Source organism: Anomalospiza imberbis, chromosome 10, assembly GCF_031753505.1.
Source record: "Anomalospiza imberbis isolate Cuckoo-Finch-1a 21T00152 chromosome 10, ASM3175350v1, whole genome shotgun sequence".
NCBI classification, from domain to species: Eukaryota; Metazoa; Chordata; class Aves; order Passeriformes; family Viduidae; genus Anomalospiza; species Anomalospiza imberbis.
In genome coordinates this window covers 10,959,414-10,987,296 of record NC_089690.1, presented here as the reverse complement: position 1 = coordinate 10,987,296, position 27,883 = coordinate 10,959,414, and the positions used below count along the sequence as shown (strand labels likewise).

General features: G+C 45.7%; 1 protein-coding gene across 5 annotated transcripts in view; it reads right to left on the bottom strand.

Moving 5' to 3' along the window:
* The window catches only part of TP63 (tumor protein p63), a 151,565-nt gene that overhangs the window by 56,156 nt on the left and 67,526 nt on the right, over window positions 1-27,883 (bottom strand). For 4 of the 5 annotated variants that reach the window (XM_068200668.1, XM_068200663.1, XM_068200665.1 and 1 more), the window contains 2 exons: window positions 24,136-24,264; window positions 23,274-23,406 (listed from right to left, as the gene is read on the bottom strand). In XM_068200668.1, coding sequence (XP_068056769.1) covers window positions 23,274-23,406; window positions 24,136-24,264 — 262 coding nt within the window. Of the gene's footprint in view, window positions 1-23,273; window positions 23,407-24,135; window positions 24,265-27,702; window positions 27,838-27,883 lie in introns of those variants that run through there. The other variant, XM_068200666.1, reaches the window with a different exon arrangement.

Genomic DNA, 27,883 nt, shown 5'->3' with positions numbered 1-27,883 from the left:
ATGTATTTGGCCATTTCTTCTGTCCAAATCAAGCAAGAAAACTCCTGGATGGTGTTCCCAAAAGCCTGGACACCCAACAGCAGTCTGAAAAGCTTTCAAGGTTGAGGGGGAGTCAAGAAGACTGGATGCCAAATTCTGATTAGATCCCAACTGCAGGGAACAGAAGGAGGCAGGGCTTTGCCTTCCAACACTATTTTTTGTATGAAGGCAGCTCCTGGCCTGCACCAAGCTGGCATTGCCTGAGCCCAATGATCTGTTGGGGCTCAGTACAGCAGGATACACACAGCCTCCTACCCACCCTGCCTCTGTAGTTCACATCACAAACAGCTTCACTCCACTACTGCAGCCTACTCAGAGGTGAGCAGGAACTTTATGTGGTGTTTTCCAAAGATGCCAAGCTGTGCATACACAAAACACAAAAGCTGGTCTTTGAGAGAGGGGGAGTGTGAGTATACACAGACACAGCATGCATGCAAAGGCACTGCTTCTTCCACACTGACTTCACTGCGTGAACTTTACAAACATCAAGAATATTTTCCCCAACTACTTAAATCACTTTGCCACATATGCTGCACAGGCAGGATTTCCAGTGGGCTCTCTGGCATGGGGCTTCCCATGTCTAACAGCAAAACTAAACTCAGTTCTCAGTACTTCCCTCCCTGTCCAATACTGCTGACTTCAGCAAACACCAGGACACACGGTCCATAAGTGCCATGGTCACTTATGCAAGGCACAGCTTCAGAGATTTACATTTGAGTTAGTCAGCTGCACAGACCTTTCCCTGTGCAGACAGAAAGGTGTTCCAGATTTTTGAGTAACAATATACCTACTAATTTCCATCTGACACCACATTAAACTCCCTACCCCTCCAACCTGAACATTCACAATTCCTTTCAGACACAAAACACAGTGGACTGACCAAGGCTCATCTCAACAACTTTCCAACTTTAGTATCAAGCAGTAGTTTCCTGTCTCCAAAGTATTGGTGACATCTAGCCAGGGCACATTCTGGTTTCCTTTAAAAGAACTTCTTGCATACTTTCCTACTGCTGAAAGAAGGTGGAGGGAGATTTACTCATCTATTCAGTTCTAGTCAATCACCACCAGCACTCCTTGGGGAGCCAACTCTTCGACTGAAATGCAGAATAAAACTGCAGCAGTGAGAAGTCAGAGTAGAGGCTTGCAGAGGCTACTAAGAATCTCACAGACATAACTTAAATCTGCAGAATCCAAATTTTACAGAGCATTTAGTAAAAAAAATTTTTTGAGCCATCGCTCTCCAAAAAAGACTTTTGTGATTCCCAAAGACCCCAAGACACTACCTAAAAAAGCCAAAACAAACAAGCAAAATTATTAAATACACTTTTAAGTCATTTCCCATAAAGCAGAGATCCAGTTGCTGACTCAACACTTCTGTTGGCATCCACCTATTCCTATTGTTCTGTTCCCCTTGGCTCCTGAGGCTCCAGCCCTGTGCATCATCCCCTGATACCGCTGGACCACAGCTCTGCAGCACAGGGATTTCTGCCTCAGCAGCACAGCCCAAAAGCTCGGCACCTCCTCCCCTCTCCCCGAAGTTGACAAGATTCTTTGTATTTACTTCCTAGATGTGGATTAAAACTAAAAGATTCATATCTGCTGAGACACAATCCATCCCTTTCATTCCCAGACACTACCCCACCATAAAATATTTCCCCTTCCCTCCCTAAACGGGGCGTTTCCTCCCACTTTCTTGCCCTTGGTAAAAACATTCATCTTCTTGCCATCTTGAGGAAGTTGGACTCATCTCAAATTTCACTAGGTCCCCTTGTATACCACTTCCCAAAGTCCTTGGGGGGAAGTTTAATCCGGATCCAAACTCTGGAATCGATCCCAAGAAGCTGCTGGGCTCCAATCAATGCATTAATTTTCAAGCATGCTCAGCCTTGCCACTTGGGTCCACTTTCAAAGTGAGCAGATGACTGAGCACAAGCCCAGAAATACATCACACCTCAAGCCATCCACTCAAGATATTAACACACACATCCTCGTTAAAACACTGCTCCTTTAGTTGCTCCACTAAGACCCCAGGTGAAACAGCAGTGGCAAGGGATTTGCAAAAATACAAGATATCACTGAGCATTCTTGGATCAACTCCCAGGTGACTCAATTCTAGTACAAATTAAAAAACCCAACAGGCATTAAAAAAAAAAAAAAAAAAAGAGGCAACCATCAAAAAGCTCCCCCACCCATCTCCCATGTTTTTGTCACTTGCATGTGCATGGAGCTGATAACAATGGTCAGTAATTTCAAATAAAACCACCAAATTTAGATTCAAGTTCCCAAAGAGGATCCAAGTTTACTTTGCCAATGGCAAGGACCTAAACTTTTCCTGTGTCTTATCTGAGACTTCCTGAACAGCTGTTTCTTACAGGTTTGCTCCTTATATTAGCAGCCTTCCAGAAGTAAAACCCCAATCACCTTAAATGTCATCCTGCTCTTTGCTCCTTGCTCAAGCAGCTAAGCTAACCTTGGACAGCCTCTCACAGACTCTTCTTTAGCAGAGACCAAGACTCGCCCAGGACCCAGTGTGTTTATGTGAAATAGTGCAGAGAAACACAGGGATGAACCTTTCTGAATTCTTACTGAATTGTCAGTAGCTCACAGCCAAATCATCACTTGCAAAGCCTTGTATGTTCTGGGCTGCCATGGTCTGCTCCTACTAAAAAGCAGCTCTTTAATCCATCTGACAATTACAGTCTCTTCTCCCAACACAGCAAAGTTCTGATGGGAAACTCTGGGAGACTGAAAACTGGAAGATTTCTCAGGAAACATTTACTACTGTAACTGAAGAAGACAAAACAAAACAGGGAGATTTTTAAGAACAGCAAGTTTATTCATTGGCAAGACCCACACGCATGCCTGACCACGGCTGAGCTCATATGTCACTCTAAAGACCACGGCCTTGGAGAGCTGACATGGGACTGCAAGAAGCATGGCACTGAGACTGCAGAGAATCCAGAAAACACGTGCAAGGGGAAAAAAAAGTCAAACCTTAACACCCTTGGTGAGAAATTATTTTCCTCTTAATTCTACTTGATACCAAAAGTGACTTAATACTAATCCAGGCCAAATGGCACAAAGAGCTTTGAGTTAACATCTCTGCTGGAGAGGATGGAGTGAGTGCTGCTTTTAGAGTACAAGAAGCTCCTCTCCTTTCTGATGATTTATGCAACCTAGCTTTAAAAGAGTTGCATTCATTTTATTGCCTACTCTGCACATTCTCAAGAGGCGTTGGAGGCAGTGCCAGAAAAATAACAGGGTTTAACAATGTCTAGCACAAATCCATCGGTGCAAGAGCTCCTTTCTGAAGCGTTTCCAGATTTTTTTTCAGTGGGAACATTTTGTAAATAGAATTTAAAATTTGCCTTGAGCCAGGCAACACCCGCTTTTATTCAGCCCTTCACGATAATGAAATAAGTAGTTTCTCCACTAGTTATAACTAATGCCTTCCAGAGGAAAAAGTGCAAAGCAAATGGTTTACACCCTCTCACATCCCACATCCACAACTTTCCTGTTGCAGATGCCATGTCTTCTTCATAGATCTACTGAAGCTTCTGTATCACAGTAAACAGAGCTGCTACTGGAAATAAACCCTTCCAACATGGCATAACTTGACAAATGTAAACCAAAAGGTTGCTACCAGATGGGCTGAAACACAAGGTGGAAGAAGTTCCTTTCTGGTGTTCTCTATGTGCAGGGAGAAAAAAAAAATGAAAGCAATTTCGCTCAACTTAAAGACATTAGTTTGTTATTTAAAACAAAGCAGGTAAAAAGAAATAAAAATAGCTCCTGAGGGAGCTAGGCAATAGCATAACTGGGCTCATGTTGGAAGAAATCAGAGAAATTGGGTGTTGGTGACACTGTTGAAGATTCAAATCAGACCAATAAAAATAACTACTCAAAACAGCAATTTTAGTCCCCAAGGACAGAACATTACCAGACTGCGGAGATACACACACACACACACATATATGGATAATTTAATCCTGTCTCAACCAAGGTCAATTTACAGCAAACAAAATGGATCATCTGTTGCAACCACTTCAAGATGTAAAACATCCTGACCACACTGCAATGGCAGTTCTTTTTCATGTCTCACACTGAAAAACTGTATTTTCATACTAGAAAATATTTAGTATTATTTTTTGCCAAATTAAACAAGAAACTGAGAAGATAATCTGTCCCTGATTTCATACTGCTTACTAACCTTTCTTTTGACCATGGAAAATTGTAAAACAGAGCTGCCATTTCGAATCTGATGTCAAGTGTAATTACATGACTGCACAAACCCCAGAGCATGTATGTAACTGAGCAGTGCCCACACTTCACACACAGCCAGACTGTCCTGATTTCTGCACAAGTACTGCACAGTTAAAGCAGTGCAGATGGTCAAATGTCAGCATGTTTCATTTTTGTGTGATAAAGCATGCATTTTATTCTTTCCATCCACATGCAGGTTACAATCACTTTTTTCTGGGCTACGCTCATAGCCTTAGACTGCTGAGGTCCCATCCCTCCACCTAAACAAGAAGAGGATTTCTCCAGGCAAAATCCCCAATTCACTTCTCAACATGGGGGTCACATTACCTGTACAACCACAAGATATTTTTGGTGCCCTAAGAAAGAGCAAAAGGCCATCCATGGCATGTCAAACCCGCTGCAGTGAGGGGCTGGATCTTTACTGGAAGCATACTCAACTCTTGCCCTTCCCTGTGTTTCTCCTGCAGCAGGATCCCCTTGTATCATCCAGGAGGGAGGTGGGCACATGGGAAGAGGCAGGTCTCAGCTTCCCACTACCCATCTCTCTGGTCTACTTAACCCTCTTCCCTGGCAAACCCAAACAGGGCAGTAGCATCCACTCAGTCTTTCCAAACAAAAGATCAACTTACTTCCAACCTTAGGCTTTTCTACCACAGATTAAACCTTTGCAACTGGAATGCAGTTTGAAAACGTCTTGGAAAAAAAAAAAAAGAACCTGGTTATATAGGGCCTCTACAATCTTGCAGAAGACCTTCGCAGCTCAAGGATAAGATATATGCCTCTCAAGCCTGCACAGAGGTCATCACATCACAAAAACTTTAATCCTGTAAGTGCAATTACAGCAAAATCGAAGGATGAATGCACAAGAAGCTGGGATTGCAGGGACACCATTAAGAAACACAACCTCCAATGCATCTCCCAATTTCTTGCTCCTAATGACAGGATGTGCCCAAATACATGGGGTGTTGATACCATTTAAATAAAGAAAGGCCACTGGAAGGCATGGAACTCACATCTGAATCCTGCACAGCTCAGGAAGAGATTTCCTTCCCCAGGGATTGGGAATTGTTTGCCTGCTCAGAGCCAGCAGAGCCCCAAGACAGCATCACAAATAGGAAAGCAGGAGAGAGGGTCAAGTTTAGCCAAAGCCGCCTTCTTTGAGAAAAAAAGTTAGGCTTTATATAGCATCTATCCAAGTGTCTTCATCTTGGGGTAGGACAAGATGTGGGGTTCAGAGGGTAATGCACAGATAATCCTTTCTTCCTGGTACCTCTGGGAAGGAAGCAGGTGGGCTGCTCTTCTGGGCAGTGACCAGGCAGCATCCCTCAGTTCTCTTCCTTTACCCCAGGTTTGGCCAAGGGCCACAGAGAAGGGGCAGCAAGAGGGAAAGAGCCTTTGTCAAATGCAGTCATGACTATGCCATGTGGCAAAACCAGCCAGGGAAAGCCACGTCTTTGTCCTCTGGTAGTTCTCAGCCAAATGATAAACCCTGGACAAACTTTTACTGAACACAAATGAAGCGAATGCTCAAAACACCCCCATACTCTTTCACCTTAAACTAAGGTTTGCTGAACCAATATCCCAGATAGGCACAAGAAATGCTTCTCTCACTGAGGAGGTCCGGCTCTCTCAGGACATCCTTCCAGACCACCCCAGAGCCCAACATGCTGGCTCCTACAAAGAAAGGTCTCACATCCAGGGCACTGTAGCTCAAACACACACATATGAATTACTACTTAAAATCTAAGAGGGAAAAGAAAAACAAAACCAAAATGCACCCTTCTGAAGAGGCTATCCTAACCCTCAAAGATATTTGCAGTCATATGTATATAGCTCTTCTTAATTTTCGTCGTGAAAGTATGCTGCCAAAAACCCATAAAGCAGTGCACAAGCTCTTTTAGTATAAAACTAGTTCCCCCCCACCCCTCCCCAAAACCATGATAAAAATCTTAACGGAAAGAGATTCTTTAATTTGTCTCCCACAAGGAGCAGGAAGATCTTTGGGAAGAATGACAGATATAATCAAAAGTCATGGCACATATTTCTTATCAGTGTTTGAACAAGATTTGTTTATTCTTTTGGCAATGATTTAATTTGATTTTAGCAAGCACTCCAAACTTTGCATCATCACTCAGCCAAACTGCAGAGGAACTCAGAGTTCCTAAAGGGAATTTCTATTGCTCTCATCTCCCCTCACAAGGACACAGGAAACTTGGACAAGACCAGACAAACTTGCAGGTTCTCTCCTTCACACCCAATTTTGTGCATGCTTCCTCACAAATGTTTGTACACAACACAAAATTCCACATGTGGAGATGAGGCAGGAAGACACAATGACATTCAAAGGGTTTCTATTCATCAGTACCTCATCATCCTATTAATAACCACCCAAAGTCTCTCTCCTTTTCACATCTCCTACTCATAAGCTCACAAGAGCAGATCTCCAGGGTCATCAAGTCCAGTGCTCTACCAACAAAGAACTTAATTGTTCTTACAGCTGACCCAGATCAAATGCTGGGATAGATTAAGCTGAAAAAGTGGTTCAAACAGGTTCTACCTCCAGCATCTCAGGGCTGTGATTCACATTAACACCCTTCTCCCCTTTCTCAGCTTTTCCCAAGCAGATTTGACCCATTTGGAAGGAACCCATCTGATCTCAGGCACAGGCGGCCCAGGGCCGTGGGCGATGGTGCGAGCTCACGGCCCTGACCACACAGTCTGCACTGGGGCTTGTGCAACGGCCCATTCCCAGGCTAGGAATGCATTCCCGGGGCTGAAGGCACCGCGCAGCCAGCGTGTGAGGACGGCGGAGCTCAGCATCTGCCAGCATACAGCCAACATCTGGGGTGGCTGGGCACAGCACCCCAAGAAATGGGCTTGGGATGAGAGAGGAATCCCTGCTCTTCATCTTGAAACTTGATTTTAATATGGGGGGAATTACTTCGTCCCTTAAATAAGGTCCATTTCTAAACCCAGAAGCTAATTGATACTAAGTTTTTCATGAGTTGGTATGTCTGCCTTGTGACCAACCCAGCAACAGCTCTAAAATCTAAACTGCAATTACCAGTGACAACAAAGTGCTGCTTCTTTTTGCACATTGAGAGCTTTTTTTTTTTTTCTTCTTTTCTAAGGAAATCATGCCGAAGTCTACTTCTTGTTTGCGAGCTTAAGATGGGTGAGGTTCATCATCACCAATATATTTTAATTGATCATTAACAAGTCTCCCTCTCTTTTGAGACAAGTCATTAGCGAGGCTGCTCTTCCTCAGAAACTAAGCCAAGTCAATGCTAATCGTGTTTTCCTTCCCCAGAGTACAATGCTTCGCTGGATGAACAAAGTCAGTGCACCTTGTTCAAATCCAAGGAGGTAAGAGGGAGAGTGAGGGGAGGGGGGGAAAAGAAAAATAAAATCAGAGCTAAAGCCTTTTATAAACCTCCCCTGACAGCAACAGTGACAAGTGGCATTTAAGCAGAGCGAGAACGCTTCTGAGAGCATCGCTTCTGACAGATGAGCCCAGCCACTCAACCATAGGGACTCCACAGCCGCACCGCTGCTATTCAGCGAAAGTTGATCAGATAGCAGCAGACAAATAACACCAAGCAAACACTCCAAGAAGTGCTCTCTCTACATTTAAGAGTTTATAATTAACCTAGGAAAAAACCAAAAGTCACCCGTTTGGGTCTCCTGCGTGGAGGCAGCAGAGGAACCAGGCGCACACAGGGGTTTGGGCTCCCCGCAGACAAGGACGGGCAGAGCACGCTGGTTTCAGTTTACCTCTCGCTCTCCCCGAGTCACAGACCCGCCATCCCAGGCGTGCAAGCCTCGAGTAAACCTTCAACAGACTTCTCCTCACCACCTGTCTCATCTCCTATATGCGCTCAGCCTTTCAGTCTCTATTTTGTTTTCTCTTCCAAGTGGCTGAAGTTCTGTCTGCTTTGGGGCTCATACCCCGTGCCCTCCACTTGAAGCCTTTTCTTCAGGAATACACACACGCGCGCACACACACACACACACAGAGCTTTGGCTGCTTTGCCACTCTGGCAAGTGTCAACACAGCTGCTGTCTCCGCTGGAATGTAAACCAATATTGTCGTTAGATCTCCCTCAACCCCTGGTAACTTCCTCCAAGATTTGCACAGCGTGTGGCAATCCTCTCCACTACCACCTTACAAAGCATTGACCCAAGCAGGTTAAAAGCAATTAAATAAATAATTTTTAAAAACTAAATCAAAGCTGCACCTGAAGTTTGCGTCCCAGTCATGCCCATGAAGTGCAAAGGGCTGTAGAAAGCAAAATGCATCTGTTTTAAACGCATTTATCCTAATATACTTCTACAAACACACTGTGTAAAATACCTTGCTGCTGCTGTTATGAGGCAAGGTATTAACAGCACTGAGTAAAAGAGGTCTTGGTGTAGACGCTAATGCAGTATTTGCAGGAGAAAATCTTTGCATATTACTTTGCTTTAAAAAGTAACCTAAGAAGGGATTTATAACATATTTTTAGTTATTTCCTAGATACCATCCACTTGAAACCACAAGCAGCAATTTTGGCAATAAAAGACTCATAAAAGAGTTATAATGCAGACAACACAGCTAGTATTCAGACTGCTACAGGAATGCAATCTGTGTGCATTGCCCACCATAAAAACTGCCTTGCCTTGCTTCTCCAATGAAAGAAAATTATGTTGGCTGATCAAGCTTCCCAAAACAAATTCGCTGTCCCAAACGTAAAGATTTGAAGCTCACTCTCATTCAGCTATTTAGCCCAACAAACTCTGCTTCCCACTATAAAGTGCAAAAGTCTCACAAAAACAAGTGTATATTCCACACCTAACTTCAGGGGTGAAGAAATTGCGCGTATTCACTAAAAAAAAATACATTAGTGATATCACAACTGAAACCTAGAGTCCTTACCTCGCTATACTGGGACTGGGCATTGTTTTCCAGGTACAACATGTTAGCAGTCAAATTGATCAACGCTGCTGTTCTTTCTTCTGGCTCCAGGATTTTGACAAACACCTCCCACCCCCTAGAAGACCCTAAAAAAATGTGATGCTACTGTGGAGATAACAGGACTCGGAGTGTGCCTCTCTGCATAATTGAAGTTTCCCTTATATACCTAACTATAGGCAAGGAGGAGGAGGTGGGGCTCTCCTGCCTTACCTGTCCAATCTGTCAAAGTGCCACCTGGAGTCCTCCACTCCAATGGAGAGAGGCCTCTCCCAGCTCATTAAGTAGTTAGAATTCCTTATCACCAATCTCTAAAAAGCAAAGGGAAGGGAAGGGGGGGGGTGTGGAAATGGCCAAAAAAAGAGAAAAGAAAAAAAAGAAAGAGACAGGCAGGGAAAAGAAAGGAAGAAAGGAAACAATAACTTTCCCCTGTCACTTTTTTTTACAAATTTGGGAACTCAAAAGAGAACCATGAAATTGTGCTAAAAGATCTCCTCCAAGAAACTTCTACTATTTATTTTCTACAAAGATTCCAGGGCTGTTTTTTTCCAGGCACAGGCTTTGCTGCTACCAAGAACCAAAACGTTCACGAAGGGATCGGGATGCAATGCTCGACACTAGTAGTACAGTAATGCAGCCAAGTATTTGGCTGCTGCTGTGTGCAGATCTGGGACAAAACCCCAAAGAGCCTTCTGAGAACCGATTGCTGCTTCTATGCACCATAATCTAGCTACATTCTCTGTCACCTGTGTGCTCCCATCCACACGCACAGCCAACAGGTCCTGTGTTTGCAGGGCATCACTCCAGCTATGTTTTTTCCCCTCCTTTGCAGTTGCTTCGAACTTGCATCATGATTAAAAAACAAGTAAAAAAAACCCAAACTCGTCTAAAGGGACTCACGATGTTGAGTTAATATATGGGAGAAGTTTTTGGGTGCCGCTCAGTAAAAGCCACCTGGACACGATGCCCACGGCAAACTTTTCAAAAGATAGGAAAAGTACTTAGCCGAGATCTGCAGGAGAGATCCCCTCTGTGATTTTACTCTGGACAAGCCCCCTGACCTGTCCTGGTGTCCGCCAGGGAGCCCCCGGAGCGTGCCGGGGGTGCGGGGTCAGCGCTGCGCCGGCGGCAGCCCGAGCCCCCGGCGAGATCCGCCAGGCGAGCGGGATGCACGGCAGAACAAAAGGCAGCTGCTCCCGAAGCGCCACGAGAAACAGAACACCTTTCCAAAGGGCTGAGGAGGGGGGAGAGAGGAAACCAAACATCCAGCTCAGAGCGCGGCCCAGCCCGCGCAGCCTAACGACAGCGCTCCGAACTTTATTTGAGGACCGGTCCTCAAGCAGGGCTCTGCCGAAATGCAGAGCACGGACTGCCAGCGCTGCCAGGGAACACCGAGCCTCCAGCTGCGGGCGGCGAGCGACCGACCACAGGGGCCTTGCAGGGAGGGACAGGGGTCCTGGGCAGGGCTGCCACCCACACACAGCCTCAGCACCTCCCCGCTTCTGCCCCGGAGCGGCTGCTGCTCCTGCCACGCCTGGCCCCGGGCATCATTTAACCCCAGCTTCTGCGGGCACGCAGGGAGGGACTCGGGCTCACGGGGAGATGGGAGCGAGCAGGCTGTGCTGCTCACGGGGCTGGCGGCTCCTGGGCTGCCTTCCCGACACACGGCAGCTCTGCAAATTAAAGGACACTGCAAGCTCACCAGCCTATTCCAGGCTGGAGCAGGCTGCACATTCCTAAGCCTGCCACTAATAAGACGGGGCAAAACCATTCTCAGGCAGGAAGGGAAACAAGAACACAGAGCAGAGGATTACAGTGTTCCCCTCCCCTGCAGCAGCCGCTTGCCACGAGAACCAGGGGTCTGATGTAGCTCTCACCCTGCAAGCACAGCTCACCGGAGCTGCTGGGTGCAAGCAAAAGGTTGGAAGCATTTCCAGTGCTCCTTCCCAACTGCTCCTCACTGAGCACAGTGCAAGGAGGCACTTCCAAGAACAGGCTGCAGAGAGGAGCACTGAGTCCTCCCGACCTACCACGGCCAGCAATATCCCAGCTCAGGTCGGGGCCACCTGAGCTTCACACATACCTTCAGTGCTCCTAAGCTGCCAGCAAGAGCTGCCGAGCACACAGCCAGTTTCCCACAGCACAGGGACAACTCAACAGACCACTGCCACAGCCCCTTGCCCTCCTCTCCATCTTCCCCAGCACCACCTTAGACCAGGGACTGTGCCTGATGTACTTATCTGATCTCACCCGAGATGGGCACAAGCCAAAAAGCCACACCAGTTCTAATCTGGAGATCCAGGTAAAGTTTGCAGGGAGCAGCCACAGCTCCGTTAGCTGAACGGGGCACTTTGCAGCACCACCACAAAGCTTACACAGAGCTGGACACGAAGCAAGAATTTATGTCACCCATGGATCTTCTGTTGTCAAACAGAAGAGGAAAACATTGTCTAACAGTGAGGAAAAGTTATGCTGTGCTCAAATGACCATTTTGATCCCTAAATATTGTCAAGTTTTTCATACTGGCCCTTGTATGGGGAACTATGGAGGGGAAGGAGACAGCAGGAGAAGGTACATAGATAAATCTCCCAATCTCAGCAGGTCATTGTAAAATCCTCTTTCATAGCTATGCTCTGCAACTCGGAAGATCCTCCTTTTCCAGGTCATTAATGCAGTATTGTTGTATGAGGTATCTGCCATCTTCTGCCCCACAGGTGGCTGGAGGTGGCTGTGGGTGAAGCAACACCCAGATAGAGAGAGATATATGGAAGTTTATCCAAAGAGATCTGCATGTCAAACACGAGGAGAGGTGTATATAGCATGAATAAATTGACATGTCAGCACAAATCCCTGCCCTCTGTACACACAGCCCCAACCTGGCTCAGTGTTTCAGATGCATTACCCTGTGTGGTCACCCTGAATCAGATGCTGGACAAGTGGCTTTTTGCAAATCTGTCCTCCACAAGGGACACAAAAGAGGACACCCACCACGCCAGCAGGGGTGGTAGGAGGTAACAGAGCAGGCACCACTGTGCCCACCAACGCTGCTGCAGCCCAAGCACAGGTCATCTGCCCCTCTCATAACCCCAGGGACCCAAACTTTGTTTCTCTGGCTTCAGACCTAAATGCACTCTCCTCCTAAGATGCTCTCCTGTCTCACAGGCTGGTGCCATGCCTCAGATATTCACACTGGCACCAGTGAAAAGTAAAGGCTTGAACCTTTCTACCTTATCACAAGGAAGAAAAGCTCCCAGACCGTCATTTGATGCCCTCCTTTGCAGGTACAAAACTTTCATATAGATGAAAAAACAACCTAATGGCAGCCAGGCAGCATCTCTTTGGGGTTCTCAGAGGAAAACTTGATTTCCTGAAATATCATGTGCTTAAATGGCTGAGTCATAAAAGCAAAAGGACACCCCCACCCTCCTCACACTGCACACTCACTTTTCAGCTGTGGGACAGTGATAGTCATAGTTTGTCTGAGCCTTCTGAACAGGTCTGCAAGGGAATCACCAACTGTAATGGTCTGAAGTCATGGCAAGACAATCTTTGTAAACAGAGATTATGCCTTATCATACCAATTAGCCTAATCAGAAAAAGCAAACAGATTCAGGCAAAGGACCTCCTTTCACACATTAATAAGAATGACTTCACATTGAGGACAGATGAACAAGGTTAAACTCTGTTTTTAGAGTCCAACAAGCTCTCCCCCAACACAAATAGAAAAAGAATAAAGTAGAAAACAAAGAAAACAAAGTGTCAAGAGAAAAACCTGGCACTTATGCTCTGGATGCTTAGTTGGATAGAAATTAAAAAAGTAGCTCAGCCTCAGGAAAGGAAGTCTTCCTAATGTAATTTACCTCCAATACTGTCGGAAACTAAAAATAATAATTGCTAGTTAGATTTGAAAGTTTCAGCTGCAACTCTCCCAGGTCTGACTCAGATATTCTAGAAAGCTTCTGGCAATGCTTTGTGGCTCCTGCTGGTATGCCTAAGAACAAAATAAAATGTAAACAAGACCCCTAAGTTTCCAAAAGGAGCTGTCGGCCAAGTCAAACTGCTGATTCAGAGTCTTTCTTTGAATGCTCTTTCACAGCTCATCCCAGCTCCTCTCACCAGTACCACGAGCAACTTCTCAATAACCCTCTCTGGTCGCAAGGTAAGTGCAAAAAATTGTGACGATTAAAAATGTCATTACCAGAGCCACCGTGTTTACTGGAGATTGTGTAATTTCTTATAGAAGGGGGGGTGCACACCTGCCTGCGTGTTAGGCAGTTCATGCAGAATTTCCTGCAGATCAAATTTAAAAAATCTGCTCAGACCTCTCCACTCGTATAAAAATAGCATCTGGATCGACTGCATCACCACAGACTGACATTCGCTTGACTCAGAAATGTTTACAAATTAGGACTGAGATAACAGGAGGAGGAGGAAAAAATAGAACATAGTTTTTGGTGGATTTTTTTTTTCCTGTTACCTCTGAATAACTGCTGAATGCTTGAAAAACAAGCCTCTGCCAATTGGCTTTGATAGTCTTTCCAGTGCACATCTTACAGGGACAGATGTGTACTCTGCAGTAGCAGGAAGCCAGGTTAAAGAGCTAAAAGAAAATACTTTCAAAAAAAAACCCCAAAATTCAACCTGCCTTCTTGAAAACTCATGCAGAGCTGATCTTCATTGCTCAAACCACAAGGAAGAGAGGGAGAAACAATGTGGTCCCTGAAACAGGGATTTGCTCTTTTTTGTTTTTAATCCAACCATTTATGGCAAGACAGAACAAATAAAAAAGAGATGAGGTACAAAAGGCAGCATCCTACTTGCTGCTGACTGGCTACAGCCTTGTGTGCATCCCAGCACCACATGGAACTGCAGCTGATCCACACACAAGAGAGGGACCAGGCACCCCTAGCTCCCAGAGAAACCTCTGCTGCACCTGGGAGAACAAATTCGAACCTCCTGGTTTCCTCACCACTCACCCAGGTACAGGTCTGAAGCCCAGACATTTCTTTGAAATGCACTCAAATGTACAAACCTTCACATTAGAAACATGCCCTGTCTGCAAGTGTTTACTACTGAGGATCGAGCTCTTCTTCCAAGGACTTCTAACTGCATTTTTTCCACATTTTAAAAGGCCAGGGTAAATAGCTGGACTTGCCAAAGGCAGGAGGAGAGCCCAGCTCCTAGCGCTGCCCATGGTGCAGGTCGGCTTCTCCTTCCCAAGGAACATGCCCTCCCCAAGGCAATCGCCTGTCACAACAGCCCTGCCCTCCGACCCTGGGTAAACATCTGCGCACGCTGCTTATTTGAGCTCCTACAGTCTCGTTATCTCCCCCAGAACACCCCTAGGGCTAATTAGAGAGTTAATGGCATCATGTCAAGAGATAACGCTACACGGTGGGGGAGCAGGGAGAGGGAAGGTGGAAAGGAGTTGTGAAACAAAACCAGTTCCCTTCACAACCGCTGTGCAATATTGGTTTAGGAAGGGCGCACGCAGCCCCCGGGGCCTCTGCCCTCCAGCTGCTGAGCTTCATTTAATGAGAGAGAGCAAGACACTCCTCCGGAGAGATTCAGCTCTCCAGCCAAGGTGATGCAAGGTACCCACACCTTCCCCACTGTCTGCACAACCAAAAACCCTGTGACCCCATCAAGGGTCATTCCCACCAAAGTGCCAGCAGTGACCGATCTCCCACAGTTGGTGTATGACGTACGAGGCAGACAAAGCATAGAGATCATTTATCAAAAAGTGTTTCTGCTTCCTGGCACACCTTTTATCTAATTGTCCCATTTTTACTGTACCCTAGTGATTCTTTTTAAAGGAATTTGCTTTCACTATGAAAGCTTACAGGTAAAACCATATGGACATGTATCTCGGCAAGGCAGCACATAAGCCCACGATACCACCAGCCAGCAGACAATTTCACACTGATGAATGCAAAGCCACGGGCCAGTAGACACTCGTGTATGTAGATGTGTCCAGGGGACTCTGGGGGCTTAAGCCAGGGCAGCTGTTTGGTTGGAGTAACAACCCTCAACATTAAAACTGCATTTTTGCCTTATGAGGATCTTTGGCTGCTCAACACAGCATGATTGACCACCCCCACCCCCCAATATGTATAAAACATTTTTCAAAAGTTAAGAGAGAATAAGTTACACAAGAAAATTAATGAAAATTGCTCCTAATTGGCATAAACAGTCCCATCCCTCCAGCTGGAGGCAGGACAGGGTCATGGCACAAACCTACATCCCCCGAGACCAAGTGCTTTAACCAGGGAAAGGGAGAAGGAGATAGCAACAGATTACAGAGCTTTTGTTTTCACTTGGAGAAAGGAGAAACTGTTGACAGACCAGGGCTGTTCTTGCACAAGCAGATGAGGGGAAAGTCCCTTATCTTATATAAACTACAGACTGGTCTCGTGAAATGCACAACTGTTTCTAAACGCACAACCACAGCAGCTCTTTCTAACCAGCCTCTGCTCTGCTGCCAACTCCCTCCTACCCAAGCCCTTTTACAATAATCCAGTATCTAAAAGAAAGTTACCACTTCGGGATAACTCAAGAAGAGCCTTCCCAATGCATGGTTACACCCTGACCCTGCAACCCAGGGCCATTCACACTTCTATTAAAACATCACTGTTATCCGATAATGCCCAGGCACTTTGGAGTACAGCACACTTCCCAAGGCAGGAAGTCTGGAACCCTGTTTATGCCTTTTTTCCTATGAAGAAATGCTGCACTTTGCAGTACTGGTCTTCCCCAGAAGACTGATCACTTTTGCTTCAGAATTGTTTAATTTTAATCCAGTCTTGACTTCAGCATGAGGTCTGCTATACCCATCCATGCTCTCAAGGAGGAATAAAAGTGCTTCAGAGTACCTTTCCCTTCTACTTAAACAGGCTGGAGATAGAAGTCCACGCTTTTAGAGTGACAGTTGTATTTGTTACTGAAAACTCCTTTGATCATTCATTAATCTCTGCAAATTCAGCTGCTGATTAGAGAAGAGTTCAGTCAGCAGTGAGCAAACGAACCCAGGCCACAAACCACTCCTTAAATCTACGCTTCACAGAGACAGATGTAATTTTTTTTGACTGCCTGACAATTCACTCCCTCATTAATTTCAGTGCTATCAAATCAGTGACAGTGAGGTGGAAAGCAGATGGTAGAGACATTCAGTAGAAAACATTACCTATTCCAGAAGTCTCCTTATGAAATATTGGAGGGAAAAAATAATAGTCATTAAGAGGACTGTGGGCAGGATCTGCAGAACCACAAAGCAACTTATATAGTGAGACTCTGGATGCCTGAGACTCTCTTCAAAGCAAGAATCCCAATTAATGCAAGAGAACTTTTAAAACAAAAGCTACACCCCACAGCTGGCTGCAGCACAGACACTTTGCTGTGCTGGACAAGGAAGGGGAGCAGGACACTCCCACGGCTGCGCTCCAGGTTTGTCTTAGCCTGGAAGGAGAAACCCCTCCCTGCCATGGTCAGCTCTGCAGCTTGAAACAGCACTGTGAGGTGCTTCCCATCCTCTACTCACCTCACCCCACAAAGAGGGGTACCATAAAGCTCCACAGAGTTTTCATTTGGCTGGATATGAACAGCTCAATTCATCACCCTTCTAGCTAACAACAGAAAAGGACCTTATTTTCCTTCTTCACACAATTTGGTTTATAATTAAAAAAAAAAAACAAACAAAAAATTCCACCAAACAAAAAAAACCCAAACAAAACATCCAGAGGAAGGTGAATTTTGGAGAAAAAAGAAGATCCTATCAACTAGATAGAAGCAATGAGTGAAGTTTCCATCAAGACAGCATAAACCTTAAACTTGCTCCAGAGGAAAAAGTGCCTACCATCTATTGTTTCAAGATCAAGATGCCTTTTAATTAGGTGTTTGTGTAGACCTTTTAAAGATGTAAAATAAGCACTAATGCATTATTGCTCCATACTTGCTCAAGGAGCACATGTAGCACCATGGAAACCTTTGGAGGCAGGCCTAGCTGCTCGAGGAAGATGTTTTCTGAAGCGACTGCTTTTGTTTGGAAGCATTTGCATATAGGCAGAGGATTCCAATTACCACAATCTTCCACATCAGGTGCTCATAGGAATACAGTTGGGGAGTTCAAGCCACACCTCCTGAAACTCCTCATTTCACTGTGACTCTCTCCCTGTAGGTTCGTGTTTTTCAGATTAAAATTAGTTTATTCCTTCCCGAGATGTATGCACAGCAAGATGCTGAAAGGGAAGAAATATTTAAAGGAAGTTTAAATATGCTTCCAAAATGATCACACAGCATACAGATCACCCATTAGTTTTCTTCAGTGCCACTGAGAATCCTGGGAAGTGACATTAAAAATAAAACACTTGGTGTAAGGATACTCATCAACTGGCTGCATTCCTACAGGAAGGAATGTACCCATCCCTGGTCTGCAGCCAGAACCAGGACCAACTAGCAGAGGAAAGAGAAATAGGGAAAATTATTTTAAAGAAACATAAATATGTCTTTAGAGCCCTGCTACACACAAGACAAGGGAAGCCTTCAGACTTTGATTAAACTGAACATACAGATACCTTCTTTCTTATCTGAAAGAAGTGACCATTTCTGGATCTGGCTCAGCAGCCCTACGTGTAATGATCAGATCAATTGGAGGGACCTACACAGCAGATTAAACGTCGGGCAGGCTTACAAAGCCAAGCTTAAATTAGGAGAGCTTCTGAGTTCAACTGCAAACAGGAGAGGTGCTGGAGGGAAGCTTCCAATAGAATAATGCCTTTGCTCATTATGGAAATGTCTCTGCATAATCTCAACTTTCTTTGCACAGCTATGGAACGAATAAATAACCACAAAGAAGAGAAACTTGGCAAGCCTCAAACTCTCTCAAACAAAAACCAGACAGTAATAAAAGCTTTGATCACATCCCTGTGCTGTACAAAGTCCTTCCTTCCTTCTCTGCTATGGTCAGACCTGGAATACTTAGGCATGGAAACAGATGGCCACACAAGCCACTTTGCTGCATCTCCGTATCAAATCAGACTCATCCTCCAGGTGCAAAACCATTTCCCAACAAAATGCAGGGCTGTGGCAGCTGCCAGAGCCCGTGGCAGCACACATCACATGTTAGTCCCCGCACAGAGGCACCATTCCTGCACTGCTCACCACATCACTCCCCACCCTGCTGTGGGCACACAGGGACATCTTTCCATCCCACAGTTCCAACCCTCTGTAACCAGCTTCCATCTGCTTCTTCAGTCATTACTTTGCAACAAGTGGAGTTCTCTTCTCCTGAACCAGAAAAACACTTTCAAGAAGCAATTAAAACTAACAGAGTTCAGAGCCTGCACTTTAATATTAAAGCATTGGATAGAATGCAGCAGTCATGCAGGGCAGGAGGGGGGAGCTTTTTGTGTCCGTCCATCAGATGCACAGCTGATCCTGACCACAGCTCCCACGTGATGGAGACCAGGAATTCTGTGCATGGCCATCAAATATGAATTACTGATTTACATGGTGCTAAGGCTGAGAGCATGCACAAGAGAGCCAGCAACCACCTTGGGCAAGAACAGCTCCTCTACAGCTTGCTGGGCTGCAGCCTGGAAATGTATCCTGTACTAGGTGGTTTGGTCACACTTTCACAAGCCTACAGCAGATTAAATATGGGAAAGGTTGCTTGTTTCCATTGGGAAGCATCATATTCCAACTCTGAGATGTGTCACTGGTAAGAGGACTGAGGATGAGAACCTCAACACCTCCAATTCCTACACAAGATGCATCTGGTCCATCTACCCTACAGCCTACTGTTACCTCCACCTCTATGCATAAGGGAGAACAGCAGAGCCAGAGTTGAAGCTCTCAGTTTTTAAGCTATGAAACACACACATTGCACTTCCAAAATTTCTGTAGCTACCAGGCTTGTGACACCCACAGCCCATAAAGCTGTACACCCAAACACAGCCCTACACACACCACTATCCCCAGGGTAGAGACCCACTCCACAGGCTGCTCAGCACTGCCTAATCAAGCCACACACAGCAGATCCCCACGATTATTTGCAGAAGATGAAGGAGAACAAATAAAAAAATTAAAAAAAAAAAAAAGGCAAGGAATTATCTCTGCCTTTTATGGGTAGGGATGGATCCAGGTTAAGAAAACTCTGACCACGGCACTGTCTGGGGAGCAGGCATTCCGCTGAACTGGTTAGGCAAGGGGCTGCGGGAGGACGGCTCGCTCAGGGGCATGACAGGAAGGTATGTACAGGGGGAGGGGGATGAGCTGCTCATCCCTGGGACAGCACTCCAGCTCCTGCCAACAGGGTCCTCGCAGCCCTGGCCACACTGCCGGGATGGTGGAGGCAGAAGACTCACAGACTCTGCAAAGCCCTCAAATAACACTTTTACCAGGATGCTCTTGCCGAAATCCTTAGCCCAAAGCAGCTTTGGGTCCAGACCAGCAACTCCTAGCATCAGTGAGTTTACAGGACTTTTAAGACATGGTAAGAGAAAGCAATTTTGCACCTGGTAGAGCAGGCTGACAGCACTAAGGTGGCTCCAGGACAATGCAGGTGTTATTGCACTGCCACACACCCACTCCTAGAGAGAGATCGCCAGACCCCTACTCCCTGATGCCCCAGGGCATTTAAGCAGTCAGACACAAATATAAAATTGCTGTAACATTACCTGATTTCTAGCACTGCAGGATACAGGCTTTGCAATCAGTGTTCATCCTGAATGCAGGGAACTAGACATCACACCACCACACCCCACAGCTGCTGGCTACATCCCTGAGCAGAGGAGAGGCTGGGGACCACCTTCTTTGGTGCACTAAATGAATGGCAGGTGGCCCACAAGGACACACATGTACCTTACCTTCCTGGCCGTCTGCAGCTCCTTCCCACACCAGGGCCATGGCACAAAGTAAGTGTTCTCCACACCCACAGGGACCACCAGCCCTTCACTCCAGATATGCAAAAAAGGCAGATCTTTGCTGGGGTTTCCCAGTCTGCCTGTGGTTCACACCAGGGGAAAGGAAAGGCCACAGCTGACAGTCAGGATGGGCCACCCAGGACATTGTGAAAGAGCTGGTCACAAGGCACATGGCTGGGGAAGGTTGCTGACTGTCTAATGTTATACCAGACCCAGAAACCTCTTCCTGCCCCCTTCAGATCTTTTAATACCAAGATAGTGCAGATCACCAGTTTCTCTTATCCCTTTCTTACACAGGCACAGAAGTTTATTTCTTTCTCAAAACAAGTGCATGAGAACTGCAAGGTCTCAGCAAGAGACATGGCTACAGCCCAGATGAGAGGGGTTTCTTCCCTAGGTTTCTCCCCAAAGAGCTGCACTTTCAAGGCAATGAACTCAACTGATGGATGCTCAACAGGGCAGGATTCATGCACATTTTCCAGCCCACTCGTGGGGCAGTTTCTTCAGGCCCTGCAGCTCCTTCCCCACTACTAGTTCTGTTGTAAACAAGCATTTGTACTCCCAAAAGTCAGATAATAAAGAAAACAAATTAAAAATCACAGGTTCCACCAACACAACTCTTAGGCTCAAGGATAGACATCTTTTAAGACTGCAAGTTTCATTTTTCAGCCATAAATCGCAAGAAGGTGTAAATCTTATTTTAAAAGCTGATTGGAATTGCTTTAAAGTCCACACAAGGACAACTGCTTTAAATAAACCACTCTTAATTGCTCTGCATCCATTTAAATCTCACATGGTGATGCATTTTGGAGAAAAAATGGCCTTGCTCTTTTCCTAAGACAAATGTAATACTATAAAGCACTCTGCCTTGATCTCAGTGCTCATCTCCCAGGGCCCCTCTGTTTCTGCTGCATTCCTTTGTGTTTATCTGCCCTCTTCAACCCTTTGCTGCAATCAGCTGCGTGCAGCACCTCGTGTCTAGAAGTGACATGGCAGAGGTTACAGGAGAGACAGGTGCAAGGGAAGCTCGTGCCCCAAAGCCATCCAAAGGAAAAGAGAAGCTGGAGGGGAAGAGAGTTGTAAGGTATTTCAGATTAAAGCAAACACCTTGCCCCAGGCTACACATTCTCTGCCAATGAAAGCTGCAGCCGCTTCGAGCCCCAGAAACAGCAAAGCAAACACAGACTTCTCTGCAAGGGGAGTTGTCACCTGTCAGGGATGTTTGCAAATTTATAGGGAGGTGGTGGTGGTGGTAAGGGGAGTAAAAAGAGCTTTCCTCATTTTAAAAGACGGGCTGTTTGCACAGGTTTGCAGTGCATATTTTGCTTTGTGAAGCCTTTTGTCCAGCATTCAACTGAGAGAAGGTGCCGTCTTCCACTGAAGACAAACTGGAACATTTATTAATGTACATACATTAATGTACTCCGAGCTGCTGCCTTTACAGTGAGGGTGAGGATGGGATGGAATTTCCCCACTCCCCCTTCAGCTTGTCATGTCAGTGAAAAACACTTCTTAAAAAGAAGTCACCCTGCAGCCTGGCCTCTCCAGAAATGCCTCCTTCAAGGCTGGGCTCAAACTCATCATCAGCAAGAAGTAATATCATAGAGAAAGCTTCTTGTCCCCTTCCCAGGCAGCAGTGCTCAGAGAGAAAAAGGGGAAGGGACTTTCCATTCATGTTTCACTGCACCACTGGGGGAGAGGGAGACTGAACAGGCCTTCAGTGAGCCCAGCAGCGCTCTGCAGACAGCTTGGAGGAACAGGAGATGGGGAGATGAGCTTGTGCTCAATGCTACAAATCCAGATTTGAGCATGGAAGGAGAAAAGTTAGTGCTAATGACCTTTAAACTGCTGGGAATTGTTTTTTAGGAGGACATAGTTCAAACAGACCCTTATAGTCCATTTTGAAAATCCAAATCCCCTGTAAACATGGAGAATCTTTTGGACCATTGATGAGACACTATTTCACTGGAGTTGTGCTGTAATGGTGGAAAAAGACAAGACCTAGATGCTGATGGAAGGCTTGCACCCCTCATGCCCCACCATATGCTGAATCAAAAGATAACCAGACGTGATTTAGGTCACCTCTCCTTGTGCACTTGGATTAGTTCACCACATTATCCAGGTACATACCCAACCTCAAAGCAGCTTTTTAACCCTTTGCAACCTGCATGGAAAGGGAAGAGCACTGCAGCCTCCCCAGCACAGCACTGACAGGTCAAACCTCCTGTCACCAGGGACTGCATCCAGAATGACCCAGGAGCTCCTTCCCTGTAGACACAATCCCCCAGGTCACAAACACTACCAGGATACAGACTGCCAACACACCATCACTGGGCACATCAAAAATTGTGGTTGATTAGCCAGGGAATTAAACGACAACAGTTTCTCCAGATGGAAACAGTACAACAAGAAAAATTACAGATACCAACACAAATTTCAAACTATGCTTTATTTTACCCTGAAGTATACAAAACCCAGGAAGAACAGAAACAGGACATAAGCAACTCAAACTCCTGAAATACCTCCTGCTCCAGCCTGCAAGAAAAGCACCTGGCTTCTTCAGAAGAGCTATTGCTAAGAAAGAGCCAGTCTGTAAGTGCCAAAGGCAATGAACCAGCAAGCACCAGTGCCTCATCTGCATTCCAGTCTTGAGCCATATCCCCGAGACACCCATGGCCAAGACTCATTACAAACACTCTCTAGTCTGAAGAAACTTGAGGGGAGAAGAACCCAGCCACAGTATGAGAACACATTTTCATTCATATATGACCCTCAAGAGAAGAAAAACCAGTGAAGAACCTCTGGCCTTGGTCAGCAAAATTGCAACTGTGCCCAGAATCCAAATTATTTTAACCCTGAGGTCAAACTAGCTCTAAGCAGGGAGAGTGCAGAGATGGTTGAGTAGCCTGTGTGAGAGGCTCCTCAGCTCTCCTGCCAGTTCAGCTGCCTCATCCCTCTCTCCTGCCATTGCTGCTGCAGAAGAAGAGCAGGTGAGGAGCCAGCCAAGGTGGGAAGATGGCCCTGGGGCAATGCAGCTGGAATAGCTCCAGCAAAAACTCCCCTTCTGCCCCCAAAGATTAAGGACGTTTCTCATTACTCACCCACATGGGGTCATTGAGCTCGGTGTCCTGCACCCGGACACAATCCATGCTGATCTCAATTTTGTTTGTGGAGCCATCTTCAGATGGGCCGTCAATGAAGTTTAAATCAATCGGCTGAACCGAGCATATTGGCCTGGAAAGAACACAGTAATGGAGTTAAAACTGGCCAAGTTCTGTTTTCCACCACCCCACTTTCCCTCCCTTCCACTGTACCCAGAACTTCGGCACTACCACGAGCCAGTCTCATGACAAAGTCAGGAATTACTGAGGAACAGCCACCTCCTCACCACTATACTACACCAGCCCCTGAACAGGACAGGGCCCTGAGGGACATGTCACTTGCTCTGAGGCAAGAGCAGAGGAGTCAAACCAAAGACAGAACTCATGGAGGATTTAGAGCAGTGATTGTTTCAGCATCAGTCATGGCAAGTCAGGAATGGGAAGAGAGTCAGTTTTCCTTCAGCCAATGGACCTGACAGGGTGAACTCTGCACCATCTTCACCTCCTCTCCCTCTGTGGCATCAGCAAGGGGAAAACATGCAGCCTGGACACCGAGTGATGAGCCCATTTCCTGAGGGGAAATGCCAGCCACAGGAAGCAGCCAGCTCAGCCACCAGAGGCCTGGCAGAGAACCAGCATCACTGCTGACCGCTGCACTTGGTCCCCACAGCCTGGGTGAAGGACCTCTGGAGAGCTCCACAGCTGTCAGTCACCACAGACTGACGCATCCAATCATCACGTCCATATCTAATCAACAAGTACAGAAGATTCCAAACTCCCCAGCATCAATCTCTGAGCAGCCTAATTATAGAGGCATCCTGTCCTAAAACACCTTCCATATGTTCCACGTAAGGGTACTTACTGTTCCAGGAAGTCCCAGATATGCTGGATTACCTCTGGGCTGAGGAATTCCCTGGGCTGAGAGCTTTGGGACATGGCTGATCGGTAGTAACTCTCCTTCCAGGAGAAGGGGCTCGGAGTTTCTACAAACCTTAAAAAACAAAAGCAAAAAAGAAAAAAAAAAAAAAGAAAAAAAAAAAAGAAAGAAAAAGAAAGAAAAAACAAACCAAAAGAAAAAACACACACAAAGACATGTTGAATTCATGAGTCCAGCTTGATGAAAACCCATAAACAGAAGCTATTGTTTGAAAAAGGAGACACACTGAATGCCTGAGACATTCACAGCTGTACAGCACACATTCCACACTGCTGCAGATGCTGCCTGTAGATGGGGGAGAATCTGGCCACCCTTCCCAATAAGTTAAATACTCATCAGAGTCCACTGGGACGCTGTGTCATAAGAATCCCTGAGTGGAGAGAAAAAAAAAAAACCCAAACAAAGCATTTTCCCTTTTCCCCCAAATAATCAACTTCCCATATGAAGCAGGTAGTCTTTGTGGTGGGTGAAGCAGCTAAGCAATGTGGGATTCCACTGACAGGCTGTTTGCCTGTCTAAATGGCATGCCCTTGAATGATTTAGGTGCTTCTACACCCAGCCACTGCAGCTGATGTCATGAACCAAGTATTGTATTGTGTTTTTGCTTGGTTTGGGGTTTTTTTTTGTTGTTTTTCTCTTTTTATTTTGAATAATAATAAAATAATATTTTTGTCTTATTTTCTATGGAAATAAGTAAAATCATATCCAATTTTATCTGCTTATCTACTGCCTTCTCACCTCCACCAATTTCTGAGCCAGACCAACTGATTTCCACCAAATCCGCTAATTATCTTGGCCATTTTTATCCCCTTAAGCTCCCACAAGCCTCACAGAAATAGGTGGGCCCAAGAGGAGCACTGACAGAGCTGGAGCACTCATGCCTTCCACAGCTGCACATTCTCATCCCACTGGCCAATTTCTAAATTCAAACACAGCAGCTTTTATATGCATGTCAAAATACTTGACGGCTGTAGGGATGTAAAGGGGGTGGGAGGAATTTCTCCAGTATATTTGCAGTTGACAAAAACTCTGAGTTCAACAGGGTTGGGGGTGTCCTGCAAAATTTCCATATGAGAGTTATTTCAGCACAATGCAAGTGAGCAACCACATTCTCTGCCAGGGGACTGACCATGGCAGGAGCCAAGGTTACAACTGGATTCCAAAGAGAATTGAACTAATATTTGGTTTGGCACATATTGGTCCTGATTAACACAATGGTCTAAACAAATTGCATGGAAGGCCCTAATTTATTAAGCTGCCAAAATTAAGAATGTTTCAGAGGGAGGGTCACACTATAGTGCTTTTACTCCACTTTTCCTGAAGTATTTACTTCTGGCTGCTGTCAGAGGTATCTACCTCTCTTTACTGAATTTTTATAGCCTCTTTCATTTTGAGGATGATTCTGGTCTGCAAAAAGCTGGCCTTTCCTCACCTCTGCTTTCCACAGAACTGCATGCTGTTAGAAAAGAGCAGATAGTCATTCTAAGCTAAAGGAAATCAAAGTGGCTTAAAAAAACCCTGGAGCCAGTGCTAGGCATGCCTCAAAATAGGTGAAAGCATCACTTCAGTTCCTTATCCTTTTTGTGATTAGGGAAAAAACCTCCAGCATAATTTAAAAGTTCACAAACAGCCAGAAACAAAAATGAAATGCAGAAGTGCATGGGTAATAGCTCTGCTTCACAGATGGGAGTACATGCCCCCACTACATGTGAAAAAATAATCACAAATCCTCTGAGAACAGCAGTTATCCCACAAAGTACCCAAAATTACTCCTTTCAGGCTTTCAGTGAGGTAAGACATTTTCAAGAATGCCATATTGAAACCCAGAAGAACAGATCTGGCCTAAAGCCTGTCATATAAATTGCAGGTCAATGCCACCATGAGCCTTGGAAGAGCACAGTGGGAAGCTCTGCAACCTCCTCTGCTGCTAAACCCTGACAGACCACAGGCATTGCTCAATACCATGCACCCAGTCCTGACCACCAGTAACAGGCAGAGAAACTCCACAATGCCACCTCTCAAGCCATCAAAGCACTCATTATTTGCCACTTACAACAACCACTTTTGACTTGTACACTAAAAATCACCTTTCATTACTACACAGAAACTGATTTCAATGAAAAGAGAGTTATAACAAACCAGGCCTCTCTCAGAGACCTTTCCTTCAAAAAGTCTCAGTACAACAAGGTTCCTGCATGCCACGGCACGCCCCAGCTTTGATTCACTGCTGGACAAAGTTCTGTCTCAAAAAGGCAAAGTGTCCCAGTTCACCCTGCCTGCTCTGTCCTGGTGGTCCTGTTCAGATGCAATTCCATAAACCTGCCCCAGACAAGCAGTGTAGGAGATATCAGCTGCACAAACTGATACAGCCAGGTTTGTTCCTCTACACCTTTGCAGCTAACAGAGCTGCTGGAAAGCATTGCACCAGTTAAGGACACAGCTGGTGCATCCCGCTACTAAACACAGCTCTAAATCTCTCCAGAGAGGGACACTTTCCAGCTGCATCATCTTTATCCCTGTAGCCAGACAAGCACCTAGCTTACTGTTTCTAGGAAAAGCACTGTCAGATTTTACCTGAGGGCCGAAAAGGCACATTTCCCTGCACAAGGAGTCTCCTGGTTAATGCTTTCACAGATACTCCTTCAACACCTTTACTACCTGTACAGCTCTATTTCCAAAGGAGGCAGCAAGATTAATCAGTCAGCCTTGGCAAGGCAGCTGTGACAAGGCCACAGAACTACAGTAAATTCAGTTTGGTGCACCCTGTTCTCAGGTGGGAAAGAGCTGTCAAAAGGCAAGAAAACCAACTTCAGCTCAGCACAAAGCTGCATGCAAGATAAACTGTATCCTTCCGTGTGGGCTCAACAGAATCTAAACCTAATGCTATTTTCCTTAACTAACGGCCTTCAACATAGAGGAGAAGCTTCTGTCTACCAAACACATACTTAAGTGTCTGAATTTCCACTGGAATATAACAGCTAACCCCTATGTAAAATCTGCACATAGATTTTACTACTTTAGTTAATTGTCTTTTCCCACATCAGCAAATGCTCTACTTTCAGTAAAATAATTGTTGAGTGCCTAAAGTTAATCACAAGATTGCATTGCTTAAATTGCTTCTATGAACCAGATGCTTTTTTTTACTAACAAGCATCTTTTACCTACATCTGATCATCCCAAAGGCCCATGGCACTACTGAACACAGCCTCTTACACCAAAATACTGACTACAACAGAACAAAGCATAGCAGTAAGTCTTGTCTAGGTTGTCTCTGTCTGAAGACTGCAAGGTCCCTGCACCAAGTGCTGAACGATCTGGCAGGATGCTTTTCACAAACAGAGAGCACTAACTGCACCAGGAACTACAGGGGGATTTACAGCCCCCATCAAACTGCAAGCTGAATAGGACATTGCATCCACAAGCTCCTCCTTTAAAAACCACCAGGGGATTATTAATAGCAAGTCAAGTCTTCTCACAGAAGCAGCACCTCACCAAGAGCAGCGTTCCTTTGTGCAGCACTGGGGCACTGCTCCTGAGCCGGTGAATCCCAGGACAGGTTTCAGGCAGCCCTGCCCTCCCACTGAGGTCCTATTTATCTGCTGAAACAAGAGCAGCCCAGAGTCCAGGTGAAAGCACTTCTCCAAATTCACTAGGTGGGCTGGAGCCCCAGGCA